Source organism: Lepidochelys olivacea (assembly GCF_965140295.1).
Source record: "Lepidochelys olivacea isolate rLepOli2 genome assembly, chromosome: 25".
Taxonomy (NCBI): domain Eukaryota; kingdom Metazoa; phylum Chordata; order Testudines; family Cheloniidae; genus Lepidochelys; species Lepidochelys olivacea.
The window spans coordinates 5,410,180-5,430,335 of record NC_140435.1 but is presented as its reverse complement, the minus strand read 5'-3'; the positions used below and the strand labels follow the sequence as shown (position 1 = coordinate 5,430,335).

Sequence of the window (20,156 nt, the reverse complement as noted above, 5' to 3'; positions counted from 1 at the left end):
TGATGGACAACAAAGTTTTGGTCTGATTACTGAGCTGCCTGGGCCTGCCAGGGAATGGATGGGAGCTGAATGTCTGTGCCCAGGAGCAGACAATGCTGGGAACAGCTAGTGAGATATAATGGTAGCATTAGCTGCCTTCCTGAGCCCAGCAAAATGTATTCCTGCACTCTTTCCACAGCCCGCTGAAGCCAAGGGAGACAAAGCTGTGCCTGAAGTGGCTGGAAGACACCTCTTCAAGCCTTGAGCTTCAAGCCTTTGCTGAGGAATTTCACTGATTGTTTGCAAACTCAAGACCTTGTTTTTTGTTGTTTTTTTATTTTAAGAAATTGTTCCTAACTAGTAACACAGACCAGCTGGATTTGCTGAGAGCACACATTCCTGGGCCAGAGTTTGCTTGATTTGGTTTACACCAGTCCCAGTGCCCTCTGGAGAGGATCTATGGAGATACCATGGAAGTACAGGGTGTCCCTCTAAGGGACTGCAACAGGAATCTTATTCCTGTGCACGAGTTAACCAGAGTGCCAGATCTGGGATTAGAATGAATGTCCCACCAGGCATTCTGCGAGGGAACATTCAGCAAGGCAGGTCTATAGCAGGATCAGGAGGGTGAGTGAATCTCATATGGTCAAATCCCTGCAAGTGGCAGGCGGTGGGGGAGCTTGGCCCTATACTCTGTTTTTTGAAGTTCTTGCAGTAACTTGTTTTCCTGCCTGCAGTGACTACACTTTGGTTGCGCTTCAGCCTTTCCTCATTTCCCTCTGAAAACATTCCTGCTGCCAGAGGGACCCACATTTCCTCCCACAGCTGAGCCCAGGACTCAGCCTGAACCCAGAAGTGATGCAACTGAAGTTTGCCAGGCCCTATGGCTGGATGGAACAGGAGCCCAGAAGCAGGCTGGGACGATGGACATGGGACTCCACAAACGGTTTCAAATCAGGACGCTGCAGCGCGATTTGGGCTAAGTTTTCACACCAGACCTGGGATTCCCAAAGTTGAAGGGGAGGGGAACACACTTGTCATGGCCTGCCCACAGAGTTGTGAACCATCAACTCCCTCTTTGCTCCCCACCTCCAATGTTCTCCCTTCCTGGCCATATGGCAGCAGAGAGCGTGTGTGTGTGTGTGTGTTTGGGGAGTTGAAAAGGGATGGAGAGAGAGAACAAAAACAAAATAAAGAGTCACATTCACAAACCCACAGAGAAACTGAACAGAAAATGGAGTGAGGGGCATAACGCTGAAGAAAGGGGGCAACAATCTATGTGGGGAGGGGAAGGCTCCAACAACAGAAGGCTGGGAACTATCCCCCAGACTTTGGTCAGTTCTTTGTGTTTCAGAAAGTGGGGGTGGGGGTGGGCACACAGATACAACATGACACGACACTGCCTTTAGATGTCAAATTCAGACTGATTTCCCCCTCTCTCAGGCCATGTGCTCCTGACTGACAGATTCAACATGCCCTGGAGCTGGGCAAGTGGGGAGCACGCAGGAAGAACCTGTTCCCAGTAACAATGCCCTTAGCATCCCATGCACAGCTGGGGCAGAGAGCCCAGAAACAATGTCAGTCACAGATTCCCAGAGGTCTATGGTAACTTGTTAACTCCAAGGCAGTGACAGGCAATTTTAAGGCTGTATTGCTGGGCTGCTCTGCTACAATAGAGAACTCTGCATACTGTGGGTAAGAAAAAACAGTTACTAGCCTTTCGTAACCGTTGTTCTTGAGATGTGCTGCTCGTGTCCATGCCATTGTAGGTGTGTGTGCTCGCCATGGGCTCTGGTGCCGGTAGTTTTTGCCTCAGTGGTCTCCGTAGGGGACCGGCTCTGGTGCCCTCTGGAGTGACGCGCGTATGCGCTGGTATAAGGGTTCTGCCAGCCCCCTCCCTCCCTCAGTTCCTTCTAGCCAGAACTCTGACAGCGGGGAAGGAGGGTGGGTCATGGAATGGCCATGAGCAATACATCTCGAAGAACAGTAGCAAAAGATTAGCAACCGTTTTTCAAGTGATTGCTCAGGCCCACTCCATTGTAGGTGACTCCCAAGTAGTACCTCTGGAGGCGGTCAGGCTGTGTCGATTTTAACACAGCTTTGCCAAATCCAGCGTCATCTCTGGCCTGCTGGGTAAGGGGGTACGCATGGTGAATGTGTGTACCGAAGACCATGTGGCAACCCTGCAGATGTCCTGGATAGGAACATGTGCCAAGAAGGCAGCTGAAGATGCCTGATCCCTAGGTGAGTGGGCCTTCACTATCTGTGGAGGTACAGCCTATGCCAACTTGTAACAAGTGCGGATGCAGGTGGTGATCCAGTCTGAAATCCTCTGAAGGGACACCGGAAGACCCTTCATCCTGTCAGCTATTGCAATAAAGAGCTGAGCTGATCTGCAGAAGGGCTGGATGAACTCCAAATCTATCCTCATTGGTCGTGTGAGGCTTGAGAAAGAACACTCCGAGGAAGATATCCTGACTGACATGGAAGTGCGACACCACCTTTGGCAGGAAGGCAAGATAGGGCCGCAGCTGCACCTTGTCCTTGTAGAACTGGTAATGTGTCTGACCGACCACAAAACGTAGAAATCTCCTGTGGCCGGGAAATATTGAGATATGAAAGTAAGCTTCTTTTAGGTTGAGGGCAGCATATCAGTCTCCAGGATCCAGGGAGGGGATGATGGAGGCCAGGGAGTTCATGCAGAACTTCAACTTCTCAAGATACTTTTTGAGGTCTTGTAGGTTCAGGATGGCTGTAGCGCCCCTTTGGCCTTCGGAATCAGAAAGTACCAGAAGTAAAAACCTTTCCCAATTCATTCTGCTGGCACTTCCTTCACGGCTCCCAGCCACAGGAGGGCTTGCACTTTCTGGGCGAGCAATTGCTCATGAGAAGGGTCCCTGAGGAGAGATGGGGAAGGGTGTAGGAAGGGGGGATAGAACAAAATTGGAGGATATACCACGCTGCCACTGTATTGAGGACCCAGCTGTCCGTAGTTATGGTGGTCCAAGCCAGGAGGAAAGGTAGCAAATGGTGGGAAAATAAAGGGTGAGACAGATCCTGGTTGCAGGCTGGGAGGTTGTCCTCGAGCGTCCCCTCAAAATGACGGCTTGTTTTTGGGAGGGGCACGGCTCGAGCCCAAATGAGCCCCCACCACAGGCAATTGGCCTTGGTGACGCCTATATCCCCATCTCTTTCTGCAGTACGATTCCACTCTGGTCTGGCCCATCAACCTCTGCATTTGCTGAGGTTTAAATCTCTTTCTAGCATGGGCTGGAGTGTACAGGCCCAGCGAGCAAAGAGTGGCCTTTGAGTCTTTTAGGCCGTGTAATCTGCTGTCTGTTTGTTCAGAAAACAGGGCCAAGCCGTCGCATGGGAGGTCCTGAATAGACTGTTGGACCTCCGCCAACAGACTAGATGATTGAAGACATGATGTCCTTCTCATGGCCACTGCAGAGTCTGCCATGTTTGAGGCAGCCTGGAGGGAGACTCTTTCAATTGCCCTGCCTTCCTCTAGTGTGGCATCGAACTTCCGTTTGGCGTCCTCCGGGAGTGAATTAGCAAACTTGGCTGTGGACTGCCATACATTGAAGTGATACCTGCCGAGCAGAGCCTGGTGGTTTGCGATGTAAAGCTGTAGGCTTGCTTTAGAATAAATTTTCCTGCCCTACAGATCAAGTCGTTTGGCATCTTAATTTTTTGGGGGTTGAGCAGGACTGCCCCTGCCTTTCGTGCTAGTTGGCAGCCGCGACCACCAGAGACCCAGGAGAGGGCTATGTATATAAGTACTCAAAACCCTTTGCAGAAACATAGTATTTGCACTCTGCCCACTTAGACATGGGTGGCAGGGATGATGGGGTCTGCCACAGGGCTTTTACAATCTTTACTACCCCATTGTGCATGGGTAGAGCCCCTTTGCCAGGGCTGCAGCCGAAAGACATCAAATAGGGAATCCGTGGGTTCGGACATCTCCTCCGCCTGCAGTCCCAGGTTGGTTGCCACCCGTTTAAGCAGCTCCTGGTGGGCTCTGACATCATCCTGAGGCACAGTCTGCAACAGGTCAGCTACTGCCTCATCAGGCAATGAGGTGGTGGCGGCCAGCCCAGGAAGAGGGGCGGGTTCTATGTCCCCTGCCTAGGGAACCACGTCCACTGGAGGAAGTAGTTCTTGGGCCCCTTGAACCGACATGATGTCCGAGCCCAGGAGCGGTTGAGACACTAAGGCCGAAGGTTTTTCCAATGCCCCTGAGACTGAGGGCTGAGACTGAGGTCCCCCAGCCTGGGGAATTGCCCATGGGTTATAGACTTGCCAGGGCCCAGGCCACTGACCCTGCAGCCACATGCCTGCAGCTTGGCTCTGGGAAGAACCTGTTTGCCGTGCAGGTGGCAGTTGATCCCTGGAGGCCATTGACTCCTTGCTCTTAGAGCCCAAGGAGGAACAATCTTCCTCTGGTGACCATGGTGGCATCACCGTAGGGTAGGTTTCCCCACTATGTCTGGCGGTCTTGTGCCTGCCAATCGGGTAGTGGTATCGGGACCCTGCTGAGCCATGTCGCGTATCCGACAATCAGCGGTGCTGCTCATATGCCCGGTAATAATCTGGAGAACGATGCCACCTGCTTCGGGAATGGTGCGCAGGCTCCGGTGACCGGGAGCATGGAGATTGTCTACAACGCTCCAGCAACCGATGTCTGGATTCCGGTGGCCAGCAACCTGGCTCTGGTGACAGGGCTCCGGTGATTGTCCCCGGGGCTCCGGCAACTGACGTCGTTCCGAAGAGTGGTGTTGTGACTCTGGGCGGGGAGCGCCGAGGCTCTGGTGAGCAGCGCCTGTGAACCAGGAAGTGGCAACTTTTGGGTGACGGACCCAGTGACTGATGTGTGGATTGCTAGGAACCTGCTGAGTAGCCGTGGGTCTGCGATTTGGGATGCGGCTTTGGTCCTGGCAAGTGGGCTGGGGTATAGTGCCATGGGAGTGACTTCTGCAGGGGTGCCATTGAGGGCTTTCCCTCAGAAACGGGTGGGTAGGAGGGGTCCTTAAGCCTCTCTTTCCGAGGAGCAGGCGGCACCAGGAGGGAGAAGATGTCTTTTGCCACTTGAAAGGGTTCTAGGGTGGACAGCACCATGAGGTATCACATGCCTCTACCGCTCCCTGGGGTAGGAGGCAGGTCACGGGATGGACTAGGCCCAATAGGCGAGGATGCCACCTGGCTATTCTCCAGTGACAGCGAAATGGCCCAACTCGGTCCAGGCTCCTCTTCTCCCTTGTCCTTATGGGACTCTTGGGAGTGTCCCCTCCTGGTGTGCTTCTTGTGCCTTTTGGCTGGTACCGGTGACAAGGACCGGCGTCAGGAGGCAGCCAGTGGTGAGGGCACACTTCTTGTCGATGCCGAAGTACTCGCACCGAGTCCGAATGTGCTGGCTCTGAGGCTGGTGCAAGAGCAGACTTCATGAGGAGAGCGTGGTGCCTGATGTCTCTCTCCTTTCTGGGCCAGGGCTTGAATCCTTTGCAAATATGGCACTTTTCACGAATGTGGGACTCACCCAGACACTTCAAACAACTAAGATGTGGATCTTTGCTTGGCATGGGTTTCTTACAGTGATTGCACAGCTTGAAACCCGGGGAACAGGGCATGCCCCGTCCCTGGGCTAAGTCCCTCAGGGGACTATGAATAACTAAATACACTAACACTATAAGGAAACTGATAACTGTCTACAACTGTTTACACAATAAAAGTTCAAAGAACACTGAAAGAGAACCACCTGATAGAGCAAGGGGAGCATTCTACCATTGACATTGGCAGTAAGAAGGAACTGAGGGAGGGACAGGGCTGGCAGTGCCCCTTATATCAGCACATACGTGCGCCACTCTAGAGGGCGCCAGAGCCGGTCCGCTATGGATACCACTGAGGAAAAAACTTACAGCCCAATATCCAGCCCAATCTCTAAACAAATACTTTGCCTCAGTCTTTAATAAGGCTAATGAGGCTCTTAGGGATAATGGTAGCATAACAAATGGGACTGAGGATACAGAGGTAGATATTACCATATCTGAGGTAGAAGCAAAACTCGAACAGCTTAATGGGACTAAATCGGGGGGCTCAGATAATCTTCATCCAAGAATATGAAAGGAATTGGCACATGAAATTGCAAGCCCATTAGCAAGAATTTTTAATGAATCTGTAAACTCAGAGGTTGTACCATATGACTGGAGAATTGCTAATATAGTTCCTATTTTTAAGAAAGGAGAAAAAGGTGATCCGGGTAACTACAGGCCTGTTAGTTTGACATCTGTAGTATGCAAGGTCTTGGAAAAAATTTTGAAGGAGAAAGTAGTTAAGGACATTGAGGTCAATGGTAAATGGGACAAAATAGTTTTACAAAAGGTAGATCATGCCAAACCAATCTGATCTCCTTCTTTGAGAAAGTAACATTTTTAGACAAAGGAAACGCAGTGGATCTAATTTACCTAGATTTCAGTAAGACGTTTGATACGGTGCCACATGGAGAATTATTAATTAAATTGGAAAAGATGGGGATCAATATGAAAACTGAAAGGTGAATAAGGAATTGGTTAAAAGGGAGACTACAGCGGGTCATACTGAAAGTTGAACTGTCAGGCTGGAGGGAGGTTACCAGTGGAGTTCCTCAGGGATCGGTTTTGGGACCAATCTTATTCAATCATTTTATTACTGACCTCGGCACAAAAAGTGGGATTGTGCTAATAAAGTTTGCGGATGATACAAAGCTGGGAGGTATTGCCAATTTAGAGAAGGACTGGGATATCATACAGGAGGATCTGGATGACCTTATAAACTGGAGTAATAGTAATAGGATGAAATTTAATAGTGAGAAGTGTAAGGTCATGCATTTAGGGATTAATAACAAGAATTTTAGTTATAAGCTGGGGACGCATCAATTAGAAGTAACGGAGGAGGAGAAGGACCTTGGTGTATTGGTTGATCACAGGATGACTATGAGCTGCCAATGTGATATGGCCGTGAAAAAAGCTAATGAGGTCTTGGGATGCATCAGGCGAGGTATTTCCAGTCGAGATAAGGAGGTGTTAGTTGCGTTATACAAGGCATTGGTGAGACCTCACCTGGAATACTGTGTGCAATTCTGGTCTCCCATGTTTAAGAAGGATGAATTCAAACTGGAACAGGTACAGAGAAGGGCTACTAGGATGATCCAAGGAACGGAAAACCTGTCTTATGAAAGAAGACTCAAGGAGCTTGGCTTGTTTAGCCTAACCAAAAGAAGGCTGAGAGGAGATATGATTGCTCTCTATAAATATATCAGAGGGATAAATACCGGAGAGGGAGAGGAATTATTTAAGCTCAGTACCAATGTGGACACAAGAACAAATGGATATAAACTGGCCATCGGGAAGTTTAGACTTGAAATTAGATGAAGGTTTCTAACCATCAGAGGAGTGAAGTTCTGGAATAGCCTTCCAAGGGAAGCAGTGGGGGCAAAAGACCTATCTGGCTTCAAGATTAAACTCGATAAGTTTATGGAGGAGATGGTAAGATGGGATAACATGATTTTGGCAATTAATTGATCTTTAAATATTGGTGGTAAATAGGCCCAATGGCCTGTGATGGGATGTTAGATGGGGTGGGATCTGAGTTACTACAGAGAATTCTTTCCTGGGTACCTGGCTGGTGAATCTTGCTGATCAGTGATCGCCATATTTGGGGTCGGGAAGGAATTTTCTTCCAGGGCAGATTGGAAGAGGCCCTGGGGGTTTTTTGCCTTCCTCTGTAGTGTGGGGCACAGGTCACTTGCTGGAGGATTCTTTGCAGCTTGAAGTCTTTAAACCATGATTTGAGGACTTCAATAGCTCAGACATAGGTGAGAGGTTTATCGCAGGAGTGGATGAGTGAGGTTCTGTGGCCTGCGTTGTGCAGGAGGTCAGACTGGATGATCATAATGGTCTCTTCTGACCTTGATATCTATGAATCTATGCGGCGAGCACACACACCTACAATGGAATGGACATGAGCAATCACTCAAAGAAGAAAGGACTGCTCTGCTACAAGAGACTTACAGGTACAATTTCTCAAGTGAGAAGAAGAGGGCAGGTCTCCTCCAGCTTGGCTGGAGTCTGACTTTTAAACAAACCACTTTGTGGCCCCTGTGCATTTTCTCAGAGCTTTTAAAAAATCCTTTCGGTAGCTTCCTACTGGAATTTCAGTGACCCCAGCTGATCTCCAAGAGGAGTCCCACAAACCATTCTATAGACTAGTGCTCCTTTCCCCTCTTCGCCATGACAGTGCTGCTCTTGGACAGAGCCTGACTATACCTCACTGATATATTTAATAGAGCCTTTGACCAGGCTGACAGGAGTGCAGATTCCTGTGTTCTTATCCACAGTATTGTTTTTACCGGAGTGCCAAGATCCTGGGATTTTTATTTGAAAACAGGAAGACAAAGAACAGTAGGGCTTCTTACTCCTCTCCCCATTCTTGCTAACCAAACCGGTCCCCATGCTAATGTCAGGCTTGGTCTGTCCACGTCTACATCCCACACTGCACACACTACACCAAAAGGGCTGTTGCCCTAATGTCCATCTGTAGATGTTCCTGATGATATGCAGTGAGTTAGCATGCACTGGCAGAAACTCATTTCCAAGTGTCATTGACCTCAGCACGTTACATTTTAAAATTTCATTTATTTGTATTTAATGGGAACAGCCAAAGATTTGCCTCTTGGTATGGACTAAGGACTGGGCAGCTATGGAGGAACTGCAGACACATCCATGACTGAGCTCTGGGAAAACAAACTAAACTCCTGGGATGCTCTGCTTTCAATTCCCGTAACTGAGAAACCACTTTAAATGTAACAGGGCCCTGGGCTCAGGTACTGGGTGGCACTTGGCAACTGTTACATTTCACTGTTCACTCACCAGTGTCCAAAGGACGTAGATAGTAAAAAGTGCAATAGTAAGTGCTATCAGTCCAATGGCTTCCAGCCGGCTGTTGAACTGCAAGTGATCCTGGGCACCACGAAGACACAGCCAGCCCGAGATTGCTGCCAGGGGAGTAATGAACAGAAAACACACCATGTCACAGAAGAGGGTCCTCTTCTCATTACGAGGGCCAGGATCCTTCAGCCACTACACGAAGAAGAGGAAAGAGATGATTAGGCAGTGACACACAAGAGCTAATACATACGCACGTGTGGGAGCGAAATAGGAGCTATAGTGTGTTTGCTTCTCATTATTTGCATCCTATAAATGCACCTGGTGCTTTATAACAATAACAACGCACAAGGCCTCATAAAAACTGGTTAAAAATGCAGAGCATGTTTTTAAACACTAACCAAGCATACGGGAGGTGTTAACACATCTGCATGTGCAGAGGGGAACACCTGACTAAGAGCACTCAAAGCAGAGTGCTGCTCTCCAAACAGCAGCAAAGGGCAGGCTGCTGCTGGCAGACAAGGCATCTTAGAAGTTGAGTGCAGCTCTTTCTAGGTGATGCTTACTGTAATCTTACAATGCAAATGAGCCAGCATCTTCTTGCCCAACACTTCATGCAGGATTCATTGCTTTAGCAGTGAGGATTCATCTCTTGTATTGAGAGGTTTTGTTTTAGGCCTGCAATCCAATCAAGCTGGCTCTGGGACCTGGGCAGGGAGCTGAGAGGAAGCAGGAGTTCCTGTTCACTTTGCCAGCAGGAGACATTTCTTTCACTGAATTAGAGAGAGCAAACACATCCTCCAAAGGTGCTGAATCTGAGTGATATTAAACATGCCACAACAGTCAAAACAGAGTGAGCTGGTTAGAAAATTTCTGACTAAACCACGGACTCAGTTTGATTTTGCTGAAGGTCTGATGGAATTCAGTCAGGGCTCTGATGGAAACCTACCTGGTTTTCCACCAGCTTGCCTACCTGGGTCCTCAGCAGCCTGCCTGGTAGGCTGTTGGGGACCCTGGGCTCCCAGGTCCAAAGCCCACCAGGCGGACTGCCTGGAGGTGGGATGCCATTCCCATCTGAAGACTAAACATTTTTGGGTTTTGTTCCTAATTAAACCAAATTTTAAAATCCTCCATTAAATGGAATTGCCTTTCTCTGCCAGCTTTAAAATTGAGAGATCTCCATGATTTTGCTTCACCTTGGGCCTCTCCTAGGCCCTGCAGTCCAGTGACTCTACCGATGCTTACCCAGACCCTTCTGTCTAGGGGATGATTAACTCCAAATAAGATATTCTTGATGCTGTCATCACCTCAGAGGCAGCAAACTTGGGGGGAATAATCCCTGCTGAATTAACTAAGTAGGAAACCAGGATGAGAAAAAACCCCACCACGCAGGATGTGGACTGAAAGCCTCTTGCCTGAACAGGGCAGGCTGGCTGCTGAGCGTTGGAAAACCAAGTACAGTCAGGGGAAGGCAACTCAAACCCACCTTCTCTTATAGCGCACCTTGGGTCAAAAGCTCTGACTCAGCTGTAAAATGACCCCATGTACTAGGGAAAGCCTCCCACAAGGGACTCAACTGCTCTTTCCCCCATCTCAGCCCAGTCACATTGGCTGGGGAAGGGATTTTGCTATTTCCACAAATAAACTTGTGGGCAAAAGAGCTGAAACCTTTGTTTCACGCTGACAAAGCTCAAAGTCAATGTCATTTCCATTGTGTGAAGAGCCATTGGCAGCCGCATTGCACAACAGTCCCAAAGACACCAGTCAAAGCAAGGGCTCCGGGCCGCGAGACACTCACCAGACAGATGCTCTTTGCCAGGACACTCTCCCTTCTTTACAGACTTGCTCACTTTCTCCCTCTGTGCATTTGGTGATGCAGTGATTTCCATCACAATGAACCCTTGTTCTGTGTTACGAGGGTGAGCCTGTGTAAATGTTCTCTTTCTAGTGTACCAATCAGAAGGTAGGAAGCTGTTTTAGTAAGAACCCAGCTCTTTCTCTCCCTCCAGACAGAGGATACTGATACCTCATTATTTGTTTCTTGCAGAATGGTCTTGATTTAGTAAAAGTGCTGCTTAATTTTTATGCTGGACACCAAGTTTTACAACAGGAGTTGCTCTCCTCTGAGGATTATATTATATTTAGCCTTCCATAAAGAAAAAGAAAAGAAAAGAAGGAAGGAATCTGTAGGTGCTAGCCATACCTAAGGTTTCTATGGTGAGGTGTAATGCAGACCAAGCTTTTGGATTCCCGCTTGGTCTGTTGGATCATATTAAAGAAGTTCTGTATTAGAATCACAAATGAGTTTGATTCCCCGTAGTTTAAATTCCAGGGTATTACTAATTAAGAGGTCTCTTGGTTTTTGGTACTGTTTCATTAACAGTGGGAAAGTGTGGGCCCCTTAATGAATGAGGGAGGTAACCTAGTGACAGAGGATGTGGAAAAAGCTAATGTACTCAATGTTTTTTTTGCCTCTGTCTTCACGAACAAGGTCAGCTCCCAGACTGCTGCGCTGGGCATCACAACATGGGGAATAGATGGCCAGCCCTCTGTGGAGAAAGAGGTAGTTAGGGACTATTTAGAAAAGCTGGACGTGCACAAGTCCATGGGGCCGGACGAGTTGCATCCGAGCGTGCTAAAGGAATTGGCAGCTGTGATTGCAGAGCCATTGGCCATTATCTTTGAAAACTCGTGGAGAACTGGGGAAGTCCCGGATGACTGGAAAAAGGCTAATGTAGTGCCAATCTTTAAAAAAGGGAAGAAGGAGGATCCTGGGAACTACAGGCCAGTCAGCCTCACCTCAGTCCCCGGAAAAATCATGGAGCAGGTCCTCAAAGAATCAATCCTGAAGCACTTACATGAGAGGAAAGTGATCAGGAACAGTCAGCATGGATTCACCAAGGGAAGGTCATGCCTGACGAATCTAATAGCCTTCTATGATGAGATTACTGGTTCTGTGGATGAAGGGAAAGCAGTGGATGTATTGTTTCTTGACTTTAGCAAAGCTTTTGACACGGTCTCCCACAGTATTCTTGTCAGCAAGTTAAAGAAGTATGGGCTGGATGAATGCACTATAAGGTGGGTAGAAGGTTGGCTAGATTGTCGGGCTCAACGGGTAGTGATCAATGGCTCCATGTCTAGTTGGCAGCCGGTGTCAAGTGGAGTGCCCCAGGGGTCGGTCCTGGGGCCGGTTTTGTTCAATATCTTCATTAATGATCTGGAGGATGGTGTGGATTGCACTCTCAGCAAATTTGCGGATGATACTAAACTGGGAGAAGTGGTAGATACGTTGGAGGGCAGGGATAGGATACAGAGGGACCTAGACAAATTGGAGGATTGGGCCTAAAGAAATCTGATGAGGTTCAATAAGGATAAGTGCAGGGTCCTGCACTTAGGACGGAAGAACTCAATGCACCGCTACAGACTAGGGACCGAATGGCTAGGCAGCAGTTCTGCGGAAAAGGACCTAGGGGTGACAGTGGACGAGAAGCTGGATATGAGTCAGCAGTGTGCCCTTGTTGCCAAGAAGGCCAATGGCATTTTGGGATGTATAAGTAGGGGCATAGCGAGCAGATCGAGGGACGTGATCGTTCCCCTCTATTTGACATTGGTGAGGCCTCATCTGGAGTACTGTGTCCAGTTTTGGGCTCCACACTACAAGAAGGATGTGGATAAATTGGAGAGAGTCCAGCGAAGGGCAACAAAAATGATTAGGGGTCTGGAACACATGACTTATGAGGAGAGGCTGAGGGAACTGGGATTGTTTAGTCTGCAGAAGAGAAGAATGAGGGGGGATTTGATAGCTGCTTTCAACTACCTAAGAGATGGTTCCAGAGAGGATGGTTCTAGACTATTCTCAGTGGTAGAAGAGGACAGGACAAGGAGTAATGGTCTCAAGTTGCAGTGGGGAAGGTTTAGGTTGGATATTAGGAAAATCTTTTTCACTAGGAGGGTGGTGAAACAGTGGAATGCGTTACCTAGGGAGGTGGTAGAATCTCTTTCCTTAGAAGTTTTTAAGCTCAGGCTTGACGAAGCCCTGGCTGGGATGATTTAATTGGGGATTGGTCCTACTTTGAGCAGGGGGTTGGACTAGATGACCTCCTGAGGTCCCTTCCAACCCTGATATTCTATGATTCTATGATTCTCTCCCTCTATGTGTGAAACTTGCAAGCTGCTAATTGCGTTAGTACATTCTAAGACAGAGTCTGTTCTCAAAGCAATTCCTTGTAACAACAACTACTCACACAGAGAGAGACTCAAAGCAATACTCTGTAACAACAGAAACAGCACCCAGAGACTCCCCACCCTTTTGTATTCATCTCGCTTTAATAATTGTGATTAAAATAGAGATAGAGGATGTATGTGGATGGATGCTTGGTGTGGATAATAACTGAATGATCAGGGAGGTGCCAGCCTAAGAATCCAGTGTCCATCAGCTGAAGAAGGCGTCAAGTGGAAATAACCAGAGGACACCCGGAGGGCAGACTGGAATCCACGCAACAGCCTCAAGAATGGGAGAACCAAAGAACAAGATAACATCTGGCAGCATGGAGCCGTCAGAAATGTGCCATCTGCTGATAGATTCAGCAACAGCATGATGAAGCAATTCCCATAGACTGGCATAGGAAGAAATTCCTATAAAAATGGACTCTAGAAAGTGAGAACTTTGGGGTCTGATTCTGCAAACCAACTTCCAGGAGCATCAGAGGAGCATCTAATAAGGCCCTGCTCCCGCCTCATGTCCAGGCCACCTGGCCAGTGGCTTGGCATGAGCAACTCTAAAGCTGGTAACTATGATAACAACCTTGCAGAACCTGTGTGTGTGTGTGTATGAATGAATGTGTGAATAAATATGAAATTGAATGGAATGTTAGAGCTATAACTAACTGCTTACTATGATTCTTTCTGTATTCACAATAAATGTGGCATTTTGCCTTTTCCCCTTTAATAAGATCCTGCTGGTTTTTATTTTATTGGTATAACAGGTCCATGCTCCAGAACTGTTGGGTTTCTTCTCATTCAAAAATTATTAAAACAAACAGCAAAACAAGAGACCAAACCAACCGACAGAGCACCAGAGAGAGAGTCACAGTACTGGGAAGGGAAGACACCCCAAGAGAGCCAGTGGCCATCCAGGCATAAGAACTGTAGCAGAGGGGATTGCAGTGGGGTGAGTTCACTGGGAATAAGAGAGTCGCAAAAAGCAGTTATGCTGTAGGTGACGCTATAATTAAACATTCAGTGCAGGGTAAGGGCAGTTTAAGCTAACGTAACCTCTGACTCCAGAGGGAGCGCCTTCTGCAATGGATTCCTGGGTACCCACTGCTGCAGAGGCAGACTGAGCCGACAGGGCAGTGGTTAGGCACCCCACATGTACAGGTTGAGGACATTGCAAACAGGGCTGGTGATCTGCTAAGAGAAGGGGAAATGAGAGTGGAATAAATACTACAGAGCCACTTAAATCAACAGCTGCTTAGAGAATTGGTTTGCACTAATCCATTTATGTCTCCCTGTTCTACAGAAGTAGTTTAAGAGGATTATGGCTCAATAGCCCACTTCTCACCCAGTCCATCACCACCACCCTGCAAGCCATCGGACCTCCATGTGCTGCTGTGTTAGGAGCGTGCAGTCTGAGGGGTCCTGGCACGTCTCTTGGGCACTGGCATCGGTCAGAGAGGGGAGCCCCAGAAGCAGGCCTTTTCTTGCTCTGCCCTCTTGGTGCAGCTGTGCTGCGGCTCCGGGCCATGCGATAGCGGTGAGCTGCAGCTCTCTGTCCCCTGCCTCTCTCTGCTGGAGGTCTCGGCCTGGAGCAAAGCTACTCCCTCCCCAGTAGGTGGAAATGCCTTCAGCTGGAACTGAAACAAAACTGCAGTCTCCTCTCATGGAACACCCAGCTCCACATGACAGGAATTGGGCTTGTAGCATTGCTTGGTGCCACTCAGTGAAGAAATGTATTGAAGGAAGCCAGTGGCTGCAGTATGGCCCAGTGAAGCACACTTCAAAGGGGGAGGGCAATGAGCAGGATCCCACCTTGTGTAGCGCGGTGAGCAACAAAATACCCCAAGAAGAGGGAAGAGTGAGAGCGTCACTGCCGGAGCCTGGCCAAGCAGTGCCGAGGAGGAGGAAGCAGCTTTGCTGCAGGCCGAGTACTCCAGCAGAGAGAGGCAGGGGACAGAGAGCTGCAGCTCACTGCTATCGCATGGCCCGGAGCCGCGGCACAGCTGCACCAAGAGGGCAGAGCAAGAAAAGGCCTGCTTCTGGGGCTCCCCTCTCTGACCGATGCCAGTGCCCAAGAGACATGCCCGGACCTGTCCAACCAGCAAGGACCTGCATGCTCCTAACTCGGCAGCACATGGAGGTCTGATGGCTTGCAGGGTGGTGGTGATGGACTGGGTGAGAAGTGGGCTATTGAGCCATAATCCTCTTAAACCACTTCTGAAGAACAGGGAGACATAAATGGATTAGTGCAAACCACTTCTCTAAGCAGCTGTCAGTTTAAGTGGCTCTGTAGTATTTATTCCACTCTCATTTCCCCTTCTCTTAGCAAATCACCAGCCCTGTTTGCAATGTCCTCAACCTGTACACGTGGGGTGCCTAACCACTGCCCTGTCGGCTCAGTCTGCCTCTGCAGCAGTGGGTACCCAGGAATACATTGTAGAAGGAGCTCCCATGGGAAACAGAGGTTACAATAGAGATAATAGGTAGGGTGGGGACAGGCTGTGAAGGGCATTGAATGTGAAGACAAGCAGTTTATGTTTGATGTGATAGAGAAGGGGAAGCCAACTGACGGATGCAAAAGGAGGGGAGACACAGCCAAAGCAACAGTCTAGGAGAATGATCTTTGCAGCAGCATTCTGAATAGATGTGAATGAGGCAAGATTGCATTTGTCAAGGCCAGAGAAAAAGATGTTGCAATAGTCGAGTTCACAGGACATGTCTATACAGCAGAGAAAAGCCAGCGACTGAGGTTCCCTGAGATTTAATCTGAATCTGCTGGGCTGTAGTTTGAACCTGTTGCCTCTTGTCCTGCCCTGTGTGGCAAAAGAGAACATTTCTCCATCTTTTTTATGGCAGCCTGTGACAAAGCGGGACTGTTCCTAATGTTTCCTCTGAATATTGTGGGGGTGCCTCAGTTTCCCCTATGCAGTTCTTAAGTATCTAGGCAGTGGGATAAGGGTGTATGATTGTTGCAGAGCCCTAGAGGGCAGGTGTGTGCAGGGGTCTGGACCCAGAGAATGGCCAACATCCTGTTTCCTGGCAACTGATGGCCTGGCCCTTCCCCCCTGCAAGGTGAGAGCTAAACGGTTGGAGAACAAAGGAATCAGGTGACCTCCTGGCCCGGGAAAGGGACAAAGCCCAGAGTAGGAGGGGCTGGAGAGAGTTTCATTTTGGGGCTGGCTGGGGACATGGAGACGCAGTTGTCTGGCTCACTGCCCCCCAAAATGGACCTGGCTGAGGGATCCTGTTCTCTGCACCTCCAAGTTCCGTTTTAGACCATGTTCCTGTGGTATAATAAACCTCTGTTTTACTGGCTGGCTGAGAGTCACGTCTGACTGCGAAGTTGGGGGGCAGGACCCTCTGGCTTCCCCAGGACCCCGCCTGGGTGGAGTTGCTGTGGGAAGCACACGGAGGGGCAGAGGATGCTGAATGCTCTGAGGTCAGACCCAGGAAGGTGGAAGTTGTGTGAGCTGTGTGTCCTGAAGACAGTCTGCTCACAGAAAGGAGACTTCCCCAGAGTCCTGACTGGCTTCGTAGGGAGCAGTTCCAGAGCATCGCCCGGGGACTCCATGACACAGCCTTTCAAGTATTTGAAGACTGCTACCATGTCCCCCCTCAATTTCCTCTTTTCCAAACTAAACGTACCAACTTCCTTCAGCCTTTGCTCGTATGGCTTGCATTCCATCCCTTTGATCATCATTGTTGTTCACCTCTGGATCCTTTCCAATTTCTCCACATACTTTCTATACATTGGTGACCAAAATTAGACACCGTATTCCAGCTGAAGCCTAACCAGCACCGAGTAGAGCAGTACTCTCACTTCCCGTGACTTGCATGCTACGCCTCTGTTAATGCAACCTAAAATTGCATTTGCCTTTTTTTTTTTTTTTGCAACAGCATCGAACTGCTGATTCATGTTGAGGTTGTGATTCACCACAACTCCCAGATCCTTCTGAACAGTGCTGCTGCCAAGCCAGTTGTCCCCCACTCTGTATTTGTGCATTTGGGTTTTTTTTCTCGGTGTAGCACCTTATATTTGTCTTTGTTGGATTTCATTGTGTTGTCTATAGCCCAGTTCTCCAATTTATCAAGAACCCTCGGTATCTTAGCTCTATCCTCCAAAGTGTTGGCAGCCCCACCCAGATTTGTGTCATCTGCAAACTTGATCAGTCTGCTCTCTATTCCTACCTCCAGGTCATTAATAAAGATTAATAACACCAGACCCAAAACAGATCCCTGTAGAACCGCACTTCAGACCTCCCTCCAATCTGACATCATTCCATTAATACAGGTTTCAGAGTAGCAGCCGTGTTAGTCTGTCGGATGCACGAAAGCTTATGCTCAAATAAATTTGTTAGTCTCTAAGGTACCACAAGTCCTCCTTTTCTTATTCCATTAATAGTTACTCTGTTTGCAGTTTTTTAACCAGTTATGTATCCATTTAGAATCATAGAATCATAGAATATCGGGGTTGGAAGGGACCCCAGAAGGTCATCGAGTCCAACCCCCTGCTCAAAGCAGGACCAATTCCCAGTTAAATCATCCAAGCCAGGGCTTTGTCAAGCCTGACCTTAAAAACCTCTAAGGAAGGAGATTCTACCACCTCCCTAGGTAACGCATTCCACTGTTTCACCACCCTCCTAGTGAAAAAGTTTTTCCTAATATCCAATCTAAACCTCCCCCACTGCAACTTGAGACCATTACTCCTCGTTCTGTCATCTGCTACCATTGAGAACAGTCTAGAGCCATCCTCTTTGGAACCCCCTTTCAGGTAGTTGAAAGCAGCTATCAAATCCCCCCTCATTCTTCTCTTCTGCAGGCTAAACAATCCCAGCTCCCTCAGCCTCTCCTCATAACTCATGTGTTCCAGACCCCTAATCATTTTTGTTGCCCTTCGCTGGACTCTCTCCAATTTATCCACATCCTTCTTGAAGTGTGGGGCCCAAAACTGGACACAGAACTCCAGATGAGGCCTCACCAATGTCGAATAGAGGGGAACGATCACGTCCCTCGATCTGCGCGCTATGCCCCTACTTATACATCCCAAAATGCCATTGGCCTTCTTGGCAACAAGGGCACACTGCTGACTCATATCCAGCTTCTCGTCCACTGTCACCCCTAGGTCCTTTTCCGCAGAACTGCTGCCTAGCCATTCGGTCCCTAGTCTGTAGCTGTGCATTGGGTTCTTCCGTCCCAAGTGCAGGACCCTGCACTTATCCTTATTGAACCTCATCAGATTTCTTTTGGCCCAATCCTCCAATTTGTCTAGGTCCCTCTGTATCCTATCCCTCCCCTCCAGCGTATCTACCACTCCTCCCTGTTTAGTATCATCCGCAAATTTGCTGAGAGTGCAATCCACACCATCCTCCAGATCATTTATGAAGATATTGAACAAAACTGGCCCCAGGACCGACCCCTGGGGTACTCCACTTGATACTGGCTGCCAACTAGATATGGAGCCATTGATCACTACCCGTTGAGCCCGACAATCTAGCCAGCTTTCTACCCACCTTGTAGTGCATTCATCCAGCCCATACTTCCTTAACTTGCTGACAAGAATACTGTGGGAGACCGTGTCAAAAGCTTTGCTAAAGCTTTTTTAATGGTAGGTCTGCCAAGCTCGCATTTCTCCAGCTTACTTATCAGAATGTCATGTGGGACTGCGTCAAAAGCCGTGATGAAGTCCGCATTCCCCTATTCTCCAAACTAGTTACCCTGTCAAGGAAGGAAATCAAGCTGGTTTGGCATGATTTGTTCTTGGTAAATCCATACTGGTGCTAGTGATTACCCCTTCATCCTCCAGGTATTCGAAAATTGAATGTTTTATACATTGCTCTAGTACAGGGTTTCTCAAACTGTGGGTCAGGAACCCAAAGTAGGTCAAGATCCCATTTTAATGGAGTCACCAAGGCTGGTGTTAGACTTGCTGGGGCCTGGGGCCGAAGCCGAATGGCCTGAGGGCTTTAGCTCTGGGAAGAGAGGCTAAGGTTACATTCCCCCTGCCCAGAGCAGAAGCCCTTGGGCTTTAGCTTTGGCCCCTTCCCGCACCCAGGGCGGTGGCGGTGGCTAGGGTGGGACTGGGCTTCAGTCCCCCCTCCTAGAACATGAGAGTTTGGGTCAGAGTTTTAGCTTTGTGGATGAAGGGGAAAGGCCACTGGCACAAGGCGGGAGCTGGAAAGGGAGGGGCATGGCCCATCCACTTTTGCCAGGGCAGAGGTCGCCTCCTTCCCCTCCTCTTCCCCCAAAGGCCACACCCCCCGGCCAGGCCAGCAGCTGGTGGAGGCCAGCCTGGGCAGTTGTGGGAGTTGTGGGGTAGAGTCTAAATCAGTCCCCTGATCATCCTAGGGCAGGTGGAGGTGGAGGGTCCACACGCCAATTGCCCACAGGTGTGGGGAGCTGTGGCAGACCCTCCACCTGCCTATGGTGCGGGGGGCCTGAGCAGTCCCTCCCAGCCCATGTCCCCACCCCCTGGGTTGCCCACTCTGGGCAGATGGAGGGTCCACACGGCGGCCCTCTATAGCTGCCCCCGTGGCTCTTACCATGGCTGGGCTGTGGCTCCGAGGCCGGAGCTGGGTCGGGGTAAGAGCTGCCACAGGGGCAGCTGTGGGGAGCCTGGGTCCTTGCACCTGCCCTGGGCATGGAGCCTGAGGGGTGGGAACAGGGGGCTGCTTTCGGCCCCACCCTGGGCGGGCGCCTCGTCCCCTCTTCGGCTTCCAGCTTGGCCAGGGGCAGGGGTGGGACTTCGGGGGATGACCCCCCTGGTCCCCCTGCTTTTGGGAAGGCCCTGCCGCCCTTGGGAGAGGCTGTATCTTAGAGATGTTATGAAGAAAGAATCAACAAGGTTTAGATGTAATCTGGATGTGAGGATCTAGAGAGGTCTGAGTTGAAGATGACATCCTGGTTAGAGGTCTGAGTGACAGGCAGGAGTGACAGAAAGGAGATACTGGGGAGTGGTGAGGAGATTAGAAGCTCTGTTTTAGTCATATTGAGCTTGAATGATGGCTAGACATCCAGGAGATATCGGTGAGACAGACTGAG

At 49.3% G+C, this 20,156-nt stretch overlaps 1 protein-coding gene and 1 long non-coding RNA gene across 2 annotated transcripts in view; one reads left to right on the top strand and one right to left on the bottom strand.

Annotated features, from left to right (window-relative positions):
- Positions 1-20,156, bottom strand: part of MARCHF2 (membrane associated ring-CH-type finger 2) — an 89,281-nt gene that overhangs the window by 3,530 nt on the left and 65,595 nt on the right. Inside the window, exon 4 of the mRNA XM_084614180.1 lies at positions 8,886-9,095. Within this exon, the coding sequence (XP_084470306.1) occupies positions 8,886-9,095 (210 nt within the window). The remainder of the gene's footprint in view (positions 1-8,885; positions 9,096-20,156) is intronic.
- LOC311512824 lies at positions 6-3,648 on the top strand. The gene is made up of 2 exons (XR_014709574.1): positions 6-606; positions 717-3,648. It is a non-coding gene; the product is annotated as an uncharacterized lncRNA (long non-coding RNA).